The sequence below is a fragment of the Aspergillus japonicus genome (assembly GCF_003184785.1).
Source record: "Aspergillus japonicus CBS 114.51 unplaced genomic scaffold BO86scaffold_77, whole genome shotgun sequence".
Classification (NCBI taxonomy): Eukaryota; Fungi; Ascomycota; class Eurotiomycetes; order Eurotiales; family Aspergillaceae; genus Aspergillus; species Aspergillus japonicus.
In genome coordinates, this window is record NW_020291714.1 from 69,782 (window position 1) to 83,626 (window position 13,845).

Consider the following 13,845-nt stretch of genomic DNA (forward strand, 5'->3'; position numbering starts at 1 on the left):
AAGGTGATATCAAATTCTGGTACCGAGATACACGAGGACTGTGCCCATCACACTCCAAAAATCGGCCGAGGATCATGTCAGGTTTGTGATAATTGACGTGGCATGTCGGGCAGACTTTGTCCAAGGGCTTACAGAAACTATCTCTACCATCCGGCAAATATGTTTCCTTCTCAGCAGCTATTCTCATAGTGTTACACCCATCTCTGAGCAGACTCTAGCCGACCTGATATTGGGCATTACAGCAAGTGGTATATACTATCTTTGCATATTCTTCGTGTACGTCAATACGGCATTGTCAAGAACAAGCTAGTCGTAAAGCTACCGTAAGTCTGCGGTAAATGCACTTGATTTCACCTGCAAAATACCATTCAACGGATCGCATTGTCTTCTGCAAAGTAAATATCCACGTGAAACTAGATGGTCAATTCCTGGGTCGAATAAACTAGACATGCATTGCTTGCGATGGCACAATGCCGGGTAGATTCACATCACGTGGTGGCCATGTCCTCTGCAGTACCGATGACGTCAACATGATGGGTGCGAGCGGCGGGCATTCCACCTTCCAATTCCCTTTCTCCCTCCCCCACATCGATCTTGTTCTTCCATCATACTTTTTCAATCCCATCTAATACTGCTCAAGTCCTCATTAATTTGTAAGTTCCTCAGATTTCTCCAAAAAAAGAGCCGCATTGACCTAGCGACAAAGACACTCATACATCGTGCTTCCAGTACTACAAGACCATACATACTATACCATTCGACATATCTCAATTGCTCCATTTCTCCTCTTCTACACTCTACAGCCAAGCCAATCCACTATCAACCGTAAATCATGTTCAAACAAATCACATCCATCAGCAGGAGCGCTCTCCGCCAGAGCAGCAGCAGCAGCAGCATCATCCAGCCCCTTCGGCAGACCCCGGCCGCCGCAGCCCTGAACTCGAAGACGCAACGAACCTTCCACTCCATCCCCGCGCTCCGCACGTCTCAGGGCCAGCGCGAAGAGATGAAGTCCGGCGACCGGAACGTGCTGGACCCGCAGCCCTCAGAGTTCTCCAAGACCGGCACCGACCAGGAGGTCTCGCAGCACGACGCGGCCTTCGACCCCTCGAAGACCTCGCCGGAGAGCCAGATCGAGGCGACGCAGGAGGAGACCAACCAGAGCGGCAAAGTCAGCAACCCGTTGAACGTTAGCGGCGCCAACAAGGGCGTCAGCGAGGGGCGCGATCCCACGGAGGGCGCCCCGGAGCGGAACGCGGACCGGGAGGCGTCGAGCAAGCGGGGCCAAACGAAGAAGGGGAAGGAGGTGAATGATTGGAAGAAGAAGTATTGATAGAAGAGAGATCTCTGTCATACCTACTTTGTGTATAGAAGCGTGATATAATTGCCAGCCATCGAAGTGTTTTAGTTCTTGCAGCTGTATGTGGTAACCATAGTTGTATTAAGAGATATATAATTGACTTGGAACTCCTATTCCAGTCCAGTCCGTCAATCACGTTTTTGGTAATCCCCAAAACATAAAAATAATACACAATTAATAATATACCAATTCCCGAAAGCCAGGTGATACAGTGCTGCGAAGCCGGTCCATTATGTTTCGTTCTTTCTACTCCTTACCCAACTGAAGGATCTCACTCCCGTACAGCGTCCAGACCTTCTCACTTCCCGCAGGCACATCACCCTCCAGCGCCTTCAACCCCGCATTGACAGCGGCGCGGCCGATGACATCCGCATCCTGCGCCCATCCGTCCTTCAGGCTGGAGTGGACCTTGCCCAGGAGACCCGCGAACCCACGCACCACCGCCTCGGCTGGGCGACTCTCCTGGCGCTGCCCGCCGATCAACCCGGGCCGCAAGATGACGGTCCGCTCGAAGCCCAGCGCCTTGACGTCCTCCTCGATCTCCCCCTTCATCCGCGGGTAGGCGAAGAACGAGCCCTTGTCGGCGCCCGACGAGGAGATCAGCACGTACACCTTCACGCCGGCGTCGCGCGCCGCGCGGGCCGTCTCGACGTTCAGGCCGTGCTCGATCTTGTACTGGTTGTCGAACCCGCCGGCGGCAGCGCGGGTGGTGCCGAAGGCGGAGACGTAGATGCTAGGGGTCGGGGTCAGCGACGCGAGCTGCTCGGCCCACTTGGAGGTGTCGTCGGAGACGAAGGTGGTGAGCTTCTCCTGCGGCGCGGCCGTGGCAGGCTGCGGCGTGCGGCGGGAGATCGTGTCCACGCGGGCGATAGAGGGGTTTTTGAGGAGGCTGGTGAGAATGAAGCTCCCCTGGAAGATTGTAATTAGTATGTACGTGAGCAGACGCTTTTTCGGAACCTCCCATATACATCGCGACAGTCTACCTTAGAGCAGGGATGTATCAAGGGAGAACAACACGGGCCTTGGCGTAAGCCTAAAAAGAGCTTGTTTGCTCAATACTGTACGTACCACCATGCCAGTAGACCCGAGTAGAGCAACGTTGGCCATTATGCTGACTGTTTGTAATGGATTAAGAATGTGATCAGTGGCTGGATACAGTAAATTGTGGGATTCAATCTCCTGCAATGCAGCTTGAAAGGAAATGCGCGGATGACGTTTATTGAGGAGATCAGCGGGTCCATCACTAATTGGGTTCTCTTGCCTCAGGCACCAAGACCCTTCACGTGCCCACTGCCCAGGCCCATGGTTTCTTGCATTAGTAATGCGGGGAAGTCGGCCGAAAGCGGAGAGATTCTGCCCAGCAGTCCCGCCTCCGACCCTCCAATTTTTTATCGATAAGAAATTGCGTGATTGCCACTAGCCGGATAAGGCATGATCCCCTGGGCTTTTCTATACGGCGGCGACGGGCTTTTTATCCCCCCCTCATTGCCCTCGTCTTTCCTCCACTCATTCTCTCTTTTTCTCTCTCTTGTCTTCACCCAAGAGTTATCGGTTGTGTGACACCGGTATTCAGGCAAGAATTCCTCACAATGGGTGCCTCTTCCCCAGCCTTGTCCGCCCTCAGCGGTCCTACCTATGTGACCGCCCAGACCCTCATTCAGCAGGTCGCATACCTCCTCAGTGATAAGATCTTCTCTTACTCTCCTGAGTCATTTGATCTGGATGCTGCTCTCCGCCAGTGGGCTTCCAGCCAGGAGACCAATGCCAATGGCGAATCCCCTGAGATCAAGGCCATGGAGACTCGCCAGGGTGCCGGTAACATCGCTCTCGGTTACATCTTCTCTCAGGACTTCGACCTGAAGAAGCGCCACGTCCCTCAGGGTATCGTTGCCTCTTCGGCTACCCTTCCCTACATGCGTGCCGCGTTGGAGCAACTCTCGCTGCTCTACTCCGTGGCTAGCCCTGTTGCTGCCCATGTTGCCGCTGTCGACTATGCCGGTGAAGACGGCCTTGTCTCCGACTATGCCACTGCCCTCGCCCTCGCGGAGGAGCTTGGACTGGGTCTGGTTTCCAGTGCCTCCGCCCACGAATCGCAGCACATGGCCCTCCTGACTACTCTGCTCGCCTCTGTCCTGCCTTCCGTGCACATCTATGACGGTGTGCGCGTTGGCCGGGAGCACACTCGTGTCATCGACATCCTCGATCAAGCCGGCCTTGCTCGCACGTACGAATCTGTCCGTAAGACTCTGGAGGATTCCCGCAGTCGCCACCTGGACAACCAGGGCAAGCTTCTGGAGCTCCTTCAGTCTTTGAACGGTGAGCTCGGAACCGACTACGGTCTTTTCGAGTACCATGGCCATGCCGAACCCGTCTCCGTTCTGGTTGCCTTCGGTACCATCGAGGCATCCCTCACTGCCCAGATTGCCCGCTCTCTCGCCAAGGACGGTGTTCGCGTGGGTGTCGTGAATGTCCGTGTCTACCGTCCCTTCGTGGAAGAAGAGTTCCTGCGCGTGCTGCCCAAGTCTGTGAAGACTGTCGGTGTTCTGGGACAAGTTGCCAACGAGCAGGCCGTTCAAGAACAGGGTGTTCGTTCCGCCCTCTATGAGGACGTTCTTGCTGCCCTCACCTTTGCTACCGACCGTGAGCAGGCCCCGACCGCTGTGGACATTAAGTACCCCCGCTCTCAGCGCTGGGATCTGATCAACACTGCCGCCGCTTTCCAGCTTATCCACGAGAAGCCTATTGTCCAGGCCGGCGCCGAGACTGAGCCCCTCCAGCTTTTGGACCCGTCCGCTGTTCAGGAATACTCTTTCTGGGACATTGACAACTCTGTTGGCGGTGATGTCGCAACTGTTCTGTCCCAGGCTTTGGCTGCCGACTCCGCCAGCAATGTCACTACCAGCAAGGCCCATGATAACCTGATCCAAGGAGGAGTTGTCCGCGTCGATATCCGCAAGAGCTCCAAGACCCTGGACGCTCCTTACTCCGTCACTGCCGCCGACACCACCTTCGTCGGAGACCTCAAGCTTTTGGGAGACATTGATGTTGTCGCTTCTGTCAAGGCCGGCGGCAAGATCATTGTCAACGCTCCTGGCGTGAAGGATGATGAGCTGGAAAAGAAGCTGCCTGTTGCCTTCAGACAGTCCATCGCCGAGCGCGGAATCTCCCTCTACTTCGTTGACCCCTCCGCTGCCGGAGAGTCTGTCCCCGAGTCCTCTGTCATTCAGGTCGCCTTTTTGCGCGTGGCTCTGCCCACCCAAGAGTCGGTTGGCATTAAGAAGCTGGCCTCGATTGTGGGCAATGCTGATGCTTTAGAGAGTGTCAGCAAGGATCTCGAGAAGGTCCTTCGCCAGATCGAAGTCCCTGAGTCCTGGAAAACTCCCGAGGAGGGAGCCCAGATTCCTCAGTTGCCCAAGGACATCTCCCCCAACAGCTTTGTTGCCTTCGACAAGGAAGAGAGCGAGCCTGCCTCCTACCTCAAGGACTGGGAGGCCGCTGCCAAGGGCTTGGCTTTCAAGGAGGCCTATGAGACCAAGACTGTTCTCCGTCCTGACCTTGCTACCAAGACCTTCACGGTTCACGTCAAGGAGAACAGACGCTTGACCCCTGTCACCTATGACCGTAACATCTTCCACATTGAGTTCGACCTCGGCGACTCTGGACTCAAGTACGATATCGGTGAGGCACTGGGTGTCCACGCTGAGAACGACAGCAACGATGTTCTTGAGTTCATCAAATTCTATGGCCTCAACGCCGATGACATTGTCGAGGTGCCCAGCCGTGAGGACCCCGCTGTTCTTGAGAACCGCACTGTTTACCAGGCGCTGGTCCAGAACATCGATATCTTCGGTCGCCCTCCCAAGCGCTTCTACGAAGCCCTTGCCGAGTTCGCCGATGACGAGAAGGAGAAGACCGATCTCCGCACCCTCGGTGGCCCCGAAGGTGCCGTGGAGTTCAAGCGCCGTGCTGAGGTCGACACTGTCAGCTTCGCTGACATCCTTCTGGAATACCCCTCTGCCCACCCTGACTTCCACGACCTGATCCGCATCGTCGGCCCCATGAAGCGTCGTGAGTACTCCATCGCCTCGTGCCAGAAGGTCACCCCCACCACCGTGGCTCTCATGATCGTCGCCGTTACCTGGACCGATCCCCGCGGCCGTGACCGCTTCGGCCAGGCGACCCGTTACCTGAGCCGCCTGCAACCCGGCACCCCTATCACCGTCAGCGTCAAGTCCAGTGTGATGAAGCTGCCTCCCAAGTCCACTCAGCCCCTGATCATGGCTGGTCTGGGAACCGGTCTGGCCCCTTTCCGTGCCTTTGTCCAGCACCGGGCCCTCGAGAAGGCCCAGGGCAAGGAGATCGGCGCCGTTCTCCTGTACATGGGCTCTCGTCACCAGCGCGAGGAGTACTGCTATGGTGAGGAGTGGGAGGCCTACCAGGAGGCCGGGGTCATCACCGTCCTCGGTCGCGCCTTCTCCCGTGACCAGCCCGAGAAGATCTACATCCAGGACCGCATGCGCCAGACGCTGCCCGAGATTGTCCAGGCCTACATCCGCGAGGAGGGTGCATTCTACCTTTGCGGCCCCACTTGGCCCGTGCCCGACGTCACCGCCGTCCTCGAGGAAGCCATCGCCATCGAGGCCAAGGCCCAGGGCAAAAAGGTCGAGCCCCACAAGGAGATCGAGAAGCTCAAGGACGAGGAGAGATACGTCTTGGAGGTGTACTAGAGTTGACGATGGGATGTGATGATGGTAAAAAGGATGAAACGCTTTCTGTATATTTTCAAAAGCACGAGGGTCAGCCGATGAGCTGGCCTTCCTGTTTGAGTTTAGCGCTATTTCGCATCTAGAACATCCGACAGGATTTTACTTGGATAGACTTGTCAAATCAATCAGTTCAGTGTTCAATCAGGTTCAGTCAAGTAGACTATAATTGCCTTCATCCATCGATTCATGCTAGGATTGGTCTCTTGCCCAAGACCCGGACAATAGCACTCCCAGTACGTTGCAGGCACCTATATGTTGCAGTAACAGGTCATCTGCTCTGGAATTAAGTGAGCTCGAGTCTACTTTCAAAGCAGTCTAACAAAAGCCAACTCTTCCATAATTTGTACATCTATGGGGTATATCTGCTATAATCTTTTTGAGATCCTCAAATCGTCCCCGAACGACCGACCCCACACGCGCACCCAAAGGAAAGAAATCTAACTTTCGTGCAGCCAAAACGAAAAGCAAGCAGCCGTAGACATGAACAATTCTAACACATCGTAACATACCATATACACACACACACACACAAATCAACCCAAGTACTCCAACCCCAACGCGAAAGGATTATCCGACATGGGCGACGTCCTTCAAGCCCGACCCATGGCCCCCAGCTTCGTCTTTCCGTAAGCTCCACCCTTCTCCTTCCTCAGCTCCAACGCCCGCCGATAGGGCGGCGCCGTAGGCGGCTGCACGGGGTCGAGACTAACGTGGTCCGGCGGCAGGGCATACGAGGCATCCGAGTCCCACGCCGAGAGATCCCCGCACGCGATGAAGCGCGGGATCCAGCGGTTCTCGACGGAGAACTTCTCGGCGAGGGGCTTATACGCCAACGGCACGGGGACAGCGGAAGAAGCCAACGACTCCGGGTGGAGCAGGCGCGCGGTGTCGTCGTTGTTGAGCATCGTGTTGGCTGGGGCCGGGTGGTTCACCTGCACGGGCGCCGAGGGGGTCTCATCCGTCACCTCGACGGCCACGTTATCGCCGGCTGCGGAGGAAGTAGGAGACGTCACAGCGACACCGCCAAAGACCGGGTTCTTGAGCGCCTCCATCCCCTTCAATCCGTCGTGGATGGACGGCGGGATGAAGCCCTCGCAGACCACGAAGGCCTCCAGACTGCTGGCGCGGCTGCTCCGCGGCTTGGCGACGCTGACCTTCTCGAAGACGGTGCGCAGCTGCGCGTACAGGAGATCCACGTCGCGGCCGCGGAAGATCTTGGCGACGAATTTGCCACCGGGGCGGAGGACGCCTAGGGCGAGGTTGAGGGCGGAGTAGAGGAGTTGCGATTGGATGTAGATGTCGAGGTCGTGGAGACCGGTCACGTCGGGGGCGCCGTCGGAGATGACCAGGTCGACGGGGTGCGGAGGTCGGACTGCGGTCGGGGAAGGGGTGGTGGAGGGGGAGGAGTTGTCAGCGCTGCTGGTAGTGGTGGATTCGTAGGCTTCGGGGTCCAGGGCTCGTAGGAGGAGAGGGATGGTGGAGGGGTGGGTGATGTCGGCTTTGAGGGTCGTGATGCCCTCCAGGGGGGCCATAGGCTGCAGATCGATCGAGACGATCTTGACGTTCTTGCGCGGCTTCAGCTCTTCTTCCTCCGTTGTCGTCTCGTCCTCGTTCGCAGACTGTGACTCGGTGCTGCTTCCCTCGCTCTGGACCCGTTCGAGGGCCTCCTTCTCCCGGCGCTTTTTCTCAACCCAGGCGCGGCGCCCGAAGCTCTCGCCCTTGATCAACACGCGACTCAGGACCTGACTCCAGCTGCCGGGGGCGGCGCACAGATCGACGACGCGGGTCACCTTCTCCGGGTTCTCGTGCTCGAATAGGTCGAATTGCTCGTCAATCTGGATCAGCTTGAAGGCGGAGCGGGCGCGCCAATTCTGCTCCTTTGCCAGGCGGTAGTAGGCATCGCGCTTGTCCTTGGAGGATTTACCCATACTGAGTCAGACCGTGGACAATGCAATTGAAGTCAAGGGTGGGAAGTGTAAAGTCGGATCCAGGCAATGGAGGGGGAGATGGGCGGAATTTCTTTCGGTCTTTGCGTGTGGGGCGGCGATAAGATTCCCAAGGCGGCCCTTTTCTGCCGCTTTTTTTTCTTTCCCGCAGGTTTCGCAGGCCCGCTCCCCTGCCTATCCATCTTCCTTTCCATCAACTTCTTTTTCTATTCACTTGTCGCGGAGGTGATTGTTCGCTTGAGAATTCCCAGTCGTCGTGTGTCATTATGGGTCAAAAGCGGCAGCGCGATGCCAAGGGCGCAGATGTCCAGACAAAGAAGCAGAAGAAGAGCGCCAATGCGGACGTTATCACTGTGAACGATCTCAACTGGAAGGAGGTTGCGCTCCCCGATCGTATGGAGGATGCAGGAGGCTTCTTCGGACTAGAGGAGATTGACGGGGTGGACGTCATCAAGGCAAGCGGTGAAATCAGGTTCAAGGTATGACTTCGAGCTTCTATTTAGCTGTAGACAATGAAATTGACGTTCGCAGGCTGCCCCTGGCAAACCACAAAAGTCGATTCTGAAGAAGAAGACCGCGGAAGAGCAAGAAGAGGAAGCGAAATTCGACGACGAATGGACTGGAATCAGCGATAACGAGACCTCGGAGAAGGAGAAGACGGAAGCACCAGCTACGGAAGATCAAAATGAAGAGCAGGAAGAGGCTACCAAGTCCCCTGTGAAGGACAAGCAGCAAGAAGCCAAGGATAAGAGGAAGGAGAAGAGGGACAAGAAGCGGCAGGAAGCCAAGGAAGCAAGAAAACAGAAAATCGAGCAGAGCAAGAAGGGAACCCCGAATCAAGAGGACAAGAGCATCAAGTCTGGTCTTTCTTTCGCGGCTCTCGAGGACGAGGAGGAGGATAATGGTGTGGATATTTCCGAGTGGGAGTCACTGGGACTCTCTCCGGAAGTGCTTACCGGTCTTTCGAAGCTGAAGTTCTCTACGCCTACTCTGGTCCAGAAGTCCTGCATTCCTCCCATCCTCGACGGCCACGACGTGGTAGGAAAGGCATCAACAGGTTCCGGAAAGACCTTGGCCTTCGGTATTCCGATCCTGGAGCACTACCTGGAGATCAAGCGCACGCAACTGCGTAATGGCACCCAGAAGAAGAAGGAAGACACGGAACCCATTGCCCTGATTCTCTCGCCCACTCGCGAACTCGCACATCAGTTGGCCAAGCATATTGGTGACTTGGTACAGCAGTCGCCAGGCGCCAATGCACGCATCGCCCTCCTCACGGGAGGTCTGTCCTTGCAGAAACAGCAGCGCTTGTTGGCTAGTGCGGATATTGTGGTCGGAACGCCGGGTCGAGTTTGGGAGGTTATGAGCACGGGCCAGGGTGTGATTCGCAAGATGCAAGGTATCAAGTTCCTTGTCATCGATGAGGCGGATAGATTGCTCAGCGAAGGACACTTCAAGGAAGCAAACGAGATCATCACTACCCTTGACCGCGTAGTGGATGGAGACTTCCAGTACGAAGAGAAGGAAGCGACCGAGGAGGAGAAAAAGAACGAGAGGCAGACCCTGGTCTTCTCTGCTACCTTCCATCGGGACTTGCAGCAGAAGCTTGCCGGCAAGGGACGCTGGACGAGCGGTGATATCATGGACAAGAAGGAGTCTATGGAATACCTTCTACAGAAGCTGAACTTCCGGGAAGAGAAGCCCAAGTTTATTGATGTCAACCCCGTCTCGCAGATGGCCGAGGGACTGAAAGAAGGCATTGTCGAATGTGCAGCGATGGAAAAGGTAAGCCTACAACAACACTCCCGTCAAATAATCAACTCGCTAATGACCTCAGGACCTCTTCCTTTACACGCTACTTCTCTACCACCCCAAGCACCGCACCCTCGTCTTCACTAACTCCATCTCGGCCGTCCGCCGTCTCACACAGTTCCTCCAGAACCTGCAACTCCCCGCGCTGGCCCTCCACTCTTCGATGGCGCAGAAGGCCCGTCTGCGCTCCGTGGAACGCTTCTCATCCCCCACCTCCGACCCCAGTTCGATCCTCGTTGCCACCGACGTGGCGGCGCGTGGTCTCGACATCAAGGGCATCGACTTCGTCATCCACTACCATGCGCCCCGTACCGCCGACACCTACGTGCACCGGTCTGGTCGTACGGCCCGTGCCGGTGCCTCGGGCAAGAGCGTGCTCATCTGCTCCCCCGAGGAGATGCAGGGCGTCATCCGCCTGGCGGCCAAGGTGCACGCCAACATGGCGAACCGCAAGAAGGTGCCGCTCGAATCCCTCGAGCTGGACCGCCGGGTCGTGGGTCGCGTCAAGCCCCGCGTCAAGCTGGCGGCGAAGATCGCGGATTCATCCATCGCCAAGGAGAAGATCTCTGCGGAGGACAACTGGCTCCGCAACGCCGCAGAAGACCTGGGCGTCGACTACGACAGTGAAGAGTTCGACGAGTCGGCGGGCCGCGGTCGCGGTCGCGGTAAAGGCCGTCAGGAGCGGCAGCGCAAGGCTGGCGAGACCAGCAAGGGCGAGATGGCCAGCATGAGGGCGGAGTTAAAGCAGCTGCTGTCGCAGCGGGTGAACGTGGGTGTGAGTGAGCGTTATCTCACCTCGGGACGGGTGGACATCGAAGCGCTGCTGCGTGGCGAGGGCAACAGTTCGTTCTTGGGGCAGGTGGACGCGTTGGAGTTCTAATCAATGGGGAAGATGAAGAGGAGAAGCAACTCTACTTGATGCATGTATATACCTAGTAGACAGTGTACAGTTTCGTTAACATATATGCTTGTTCCATGTCATTGCCTTGATATAGTAGCCTTCTTGGTCGCCGGGTAGTCAGGTACAAATTGTGTAGAATGGGTCCGCATGGAAACAGCGCAATACATGGCAGAGAACTTTTGATACACGAGAGCCAGATGGGTACCTCATGTCTCTTTGAAGAAGTTGGTTACGCCAACCTCCGCCGAGTTTGCCCCTTGTGTAATCAGATTCAACTCTATGAGCTCATCCCACTTGTCGCGACACATATTTCCATTTCGAAGCGCAAAAACGGAACATCAGCAACTGCACGAGGACCTCACCTATGGGACTAACATCCCCTGGCCACTTGGTCCAAGTAACATTACTCCCCCAAACCTGATACCCATCCAATTCCCATTTGACTGGTTCCCCTGTTATGAGAGGGTGATAACAGGCGTCTGCTGTATGTTAAGCTTGCTCACTACTTGGCTGCTAGTTGTTACAGCTTATCCTGTCCACTGTATGTCGAGCATGCTGCGCGGTGACTCAGTCCTAATTAACCTCGGTGGCCATGTGCATTTCCACTGGAGTGACTTTCTCCATTTACCTGTCTGTTTTCAACTATCTGGCAGACACGCATCATCGCTAAACGACCTCGGCGTTGGCTGCGCAGAGCTTTGGTCGGAGTATGCTGGGAGGGTTGTTCCCCTTAATATCACAGCAGATGTTCCAGAACATGAGCTTTGGATTTGCAGCTAGTGTGCTGAGTGCTAGTGGGGCTGTTTTGATCTTGGTACCATGGGGTTTGAACCTCAAATATGACAACTAAGCAGGCATAAATTGGCGATCATGGACCGATGGAAGAAAATGGGTCTCGAAAACTGGTCAGAAGACACGATATCTATAGCGCGCGCGTTGGGGATGTGATAACAAGAAGATGCATGAGACTTGGAAGGAGCTATGGATGGAAATGGCGCTCTAGCAAGCAGCGTCTGGATCCGCCCTACTACCACATGCCACCAGCGCACTGAAAGTCTTCATCTCTCCCTCTTCATCCTGAACCCCGCCGACGACAACATATGTGTAGCCAGGTATGCGTAGCATGACTGACTCCTATAAAGTACTGCTATCTCCAATCCAAGTTCCGTTTTCTAGATGCTAGATAAAGTCACGCGTGGTCAAGTGATTTTGGAGGCTCATTGCACATATCTCGTCGCAAAGGCACCATACATGATAAAGTGTCTCCGTGTTTGGTATGTAACCTATATGGCCAAAGTCCCCGGCAAGGATGTTCACACTGAAGCCGATAGATGACCTCATCCACACCCCAAGTATAAGTATCCCGCCCGACCTCGAAGCCGAGCCGAGAAGCGCCCCACCCGGAATTCTGGCGCGGAACACCCGCCCACGTACAGAGTTCTAGGGGTTTCATTGGGCGGATTGCACCCGATGTGCCGGGTCCATGGATCCCACGTGGGCTTACCGAGATAGGAAGTATGATCCACTCCGTTGGGATGCGCCAGGCTTTTTCTTCCTTTTTTTTTTTTTTTTTTTCTTCTTTCCTTTCTGAATAGAGTCACTTCAACCTCAAAGCTATAATCCTGCCAGAGACGACCAGGCAGCTATCTAGACAGTAAGTACAACATCGCGCATCCCAATGGCATCATCAGCACATTCCCAGATCAATCAACACCGTCAACACCCGTACGACAATCACATCATCGCAATCGCAAATCGATAAGACCCTAACTGACGCTGACGACCCCAACCCAGAGTCATCGCAGTCAACACCAGGAGTCACCACCTGCACCTGAACCAGACCCTATAAATCCAGCCTCGCAAGCAACAACCCACACCCACCGTATCGAATCCTATCCAGAACCTCAGCACAACGCAAAATGTCGCACCTCCGACCCCTCCGACCCCTGACCCGCCTCCTCGCGCGCCCTCACCACCAACCCAACCACCCTCACAACCTCCTACCAACCCTCACAACCCCCAACACCTCCCCTATCCCCAAACACCCAACCCGGACCCTCCGCTCCGCAACGCCCACCTCCGCCACCGCAACAACAACCACACCCACAACCACAACAACCACACCCACAAACCCCCTCCCCACCGAAGCCTACCCCGCGCCACCGCACCCCTCACACCCCGAAGTAACCCAAGCCGAAACCCAACTCACCAGACACCCGCTCCTGCGCACCCTCCGCCAGGACAAAAGCTATACCGAGACCCGGCCGCACCTGTCCATGATCCCCACGCACCGCGCCGCGCACTTCGTCGCCGGCACCCTCTCCGGCGCCCACAAGGTCACCGTGCCGCCGTACGTCTTCACGCGGAGCAAGCCCACCCCCCAGCCAACACCGCAGACCCAAACCCAACCCCCACAGGCCCAACCACCGCTCGCGCAAACCATCTCCCTCTTCCACCTGGGCACCACCCTCAACGGCCACCCGGGGTACGTGCACGGCGGCCTGCTGAGCGTGATGTTCGACGAGACGTTCGCGCGCTGCGTGGCGGCCTCCTTCCCCAGCGGCGTCGGGATGACGGCCAACCTGAGCGTGGACTTCCGGAAGCCCGCGCGGCCGGACCGCGTGTATGTGCTGCGCGCGGAGACGGTGCGGGTCGAGGGCCGGAAGGCGTGGGTCGAGGGGTCGTTGACTGCGTTGCCGCCGCCACGCCGTGCATCTGGGGAGCTGGTGGAGGAGGAAGAAAAAGAAGGGACGATGGTGGCTGAGGCGCGGGCGTTGTTTGTTGAGCCGAAGTTTGCGGAGGTAAGTTCCATCCTCATCATCTTCTCGCTCTTGTCTGGAATGAGATTGAATGCCCGGAGAATCGGGGTAGTGGCTGACCGGGATTCGATATAGTCTATGGTGCCGTTGTATCGGAATTGATACCGGTGATATTGTGGTGGGTTGCAGTGCGGGCAAGGACAGAGGAGAAATGCAGTGCAAGGAGGAGTACAGGGAGAAGTCGTATAATACCCGGCGTTGTCTTTCATTCTGAGAATAGATATACACCAACATAGATATA

At 56.2% G+C, this 13,845-nt stretch overlaps 6 protein-coding genes across 6 annotated transcripts; 4 read left to right on the top strand and 2 right to left on the bottom strand.

Moving 5' to 3' along the window:
• The first annotated feature begins 777 nt into the window (after window positions 1-777).
• BO86DRAFT_392827 (uncharacterized protein) lies at window positions 778-1,444 on the top strand. The gene has a single exon (XM_025672890.1). It carries the CDS (start codon window positions 833-835, stop codon window positions 1,331-1,333), a length of 501 nt encoding a protein of 166 aa, XP_025523171.1. The 5' UTR covers window positions 778-832; the 3' UTR covers window positions 1,334-1,444.
• A 34-nt stretch (window positions 1,445-1,478) lies between these two features.
• On the bottom strand, window positions 1,479-2,565 carry BO86DRAFT_392829 (uncharacterized protein). Its single transcript, XM_025672891.1, has 2 exons — window positions 2,429-2,565; window positions 1,479-2,269 (listed from the first exon to the last, which is right to left on the bottom strand). The coding sequence occupies exons 1-2, from the start codon at window positions 2,465-2,467 to the stop codon at window positions 1,607-1,609; spliced, it is 702 nt and encodes a 233-aa protein (XP_025523172.1). The 5' UTR covers window positions 2,468-2,565; the 3' UTR covers window positions 1,479-1,606.
• Window positions 2,566-2,864: 299 nt separating this feature from the next.
• Window positions 2,865-6,244, top strand: BO86DRAFT_392831 (sulfite reductase subunit alpha). The gene has a single exon (XM_025672892.1). It carries the CDS (start codon window positions 2,950-2,952, stop codon window positions 6,085-6,087), a length of 3,138 nt encoding a protein of 1,045 aa, XP_025523173.1. The 5' UTR covers window positions 2,865-2,949; the 3' UTR covers window positions 6,088-6,244.
• A 334-nt stretch (window positions 6,245-6,578) lies between these two features.
• On the bottom strand, window positions 6,579-8,128 carry BO86DRAFT_392832 (tRNA methyltransferase TRM7). The gene has a single exon (XM_025672893.1). The coding sequence runs from the start codon at window positions 8,052-8,054 to the stop codon at window positions 6,717-6,719; it is 1,338 nt and encodes a 445-aa protein (XP_025523174.1). The 5' UTR covers window positions 8,055-8,128; the 3' UTR covers window positions 6,579-6,716.
• Window positions 8,129-8,237: 109 nt separating this feature from the next.
• mak5 (ATP-dependent RNA helicase MAK5) lies at window positions 8,238-10,817 on the top strand. Its single transcript, XM_025670309.1, has 3 exons — window positions 8,238-8,551; window positions 8,604-9,857; window positions 9,910-10,817. Exons 1-3 carry the CDS (start codon window positions 8,339-8,341, stop codon window positions 10,762-10,764), a joined length of 2,322 nt encoding a protein of 773 aa, XP_025523175.1. The 5' UTR covers window positions 8,238-8,338; the 3' UTR covers window positions 10,765-10,817.
• Window positions 10,818-12,977: 2,160 nt separating this feature from the next.
• Window positions 12,978-13,706, top strand: BO86DRAFT_289040 (PaaI family thioesterase; the record flags this gene model as incomplete). Its single annotated transcript, XM_025667373.1, has 2 exons — window positions 12,978-13,586; window positions 13,680-13,706. Coding segments are annotated over 2 exons (636 nt in total), but the record flags the coding sequence as incomplete, so codon positions are not given.
• Between the last annotated feature and the right edge of the window lie 139 nt (window positions 13,707-13,845).

What these genes read in the sequence shown, in the direction of transcription:
- BO86DRAFT_392827 (XM_025672890.1), top strand. Translation starts at nt 833, where the DNA reads ATGTTCAAACAAATCACATCCATCAGCAGGAGCGCTCTCCGCCAGAGC.
- BO86DRAFT_392829 (XM_025672891.1), bottom strand. Translation starts at nt 2,467, where the DNA reads ATGGCCAACGTTGCTCTACTCGGGTCTACTGGCATGGTG. An exon ending in TCGGGTCTACTGGCATGGTG is followed by an intron (nt 2,270 to 2,428) that starts GTACGTACAGTA and finishes ACAATCTTCCAG; the next exon opens with GGGAGCTTCATTCTCACCAG.
- BO86DRAFT_392831 (XM_025672892.1), top strand. Translation starts at nt 2,950, where the DNA reads ATGGGTGCCTCTTCCCCAGCCTTGTCCGCCCTCAGCGGTCCTACCTAT.
- BO86DRAFT_392832 (XM_025672893.1), bottom strand. Translation starts at nt 8,054, where the DNA reads ATGGGTAAATCCTCCAAGGACAAGCGCGATGCCTACTACCGCCTGGCA.
- mak5 (XM_025670309.1), top strand. Translation starts at nt 8,339, where the DNA reads ATGGGTCAAAAGCGGCAGCGCGATGCCAAGGGCGCAGATGTCCAGACA. An exon ending in GCGGTGAAATCAGGTTCAAG is followed by an intron (nt 8,552 to 8,603) that starts GTATGACTTCGA and finishes TGACGTTCGCAG; the next exon opens with GCTGCCCCTGGCAAACCACA. An exon ending in AATGTGCAGCGATGGAAAAG is followed by an intron (nt 9,858 to 9,909) that starts GTAAGCCTACAA and finishes TAATGACCTCAG; the next exon opens with GACCTCTTCCTTTACACGCT.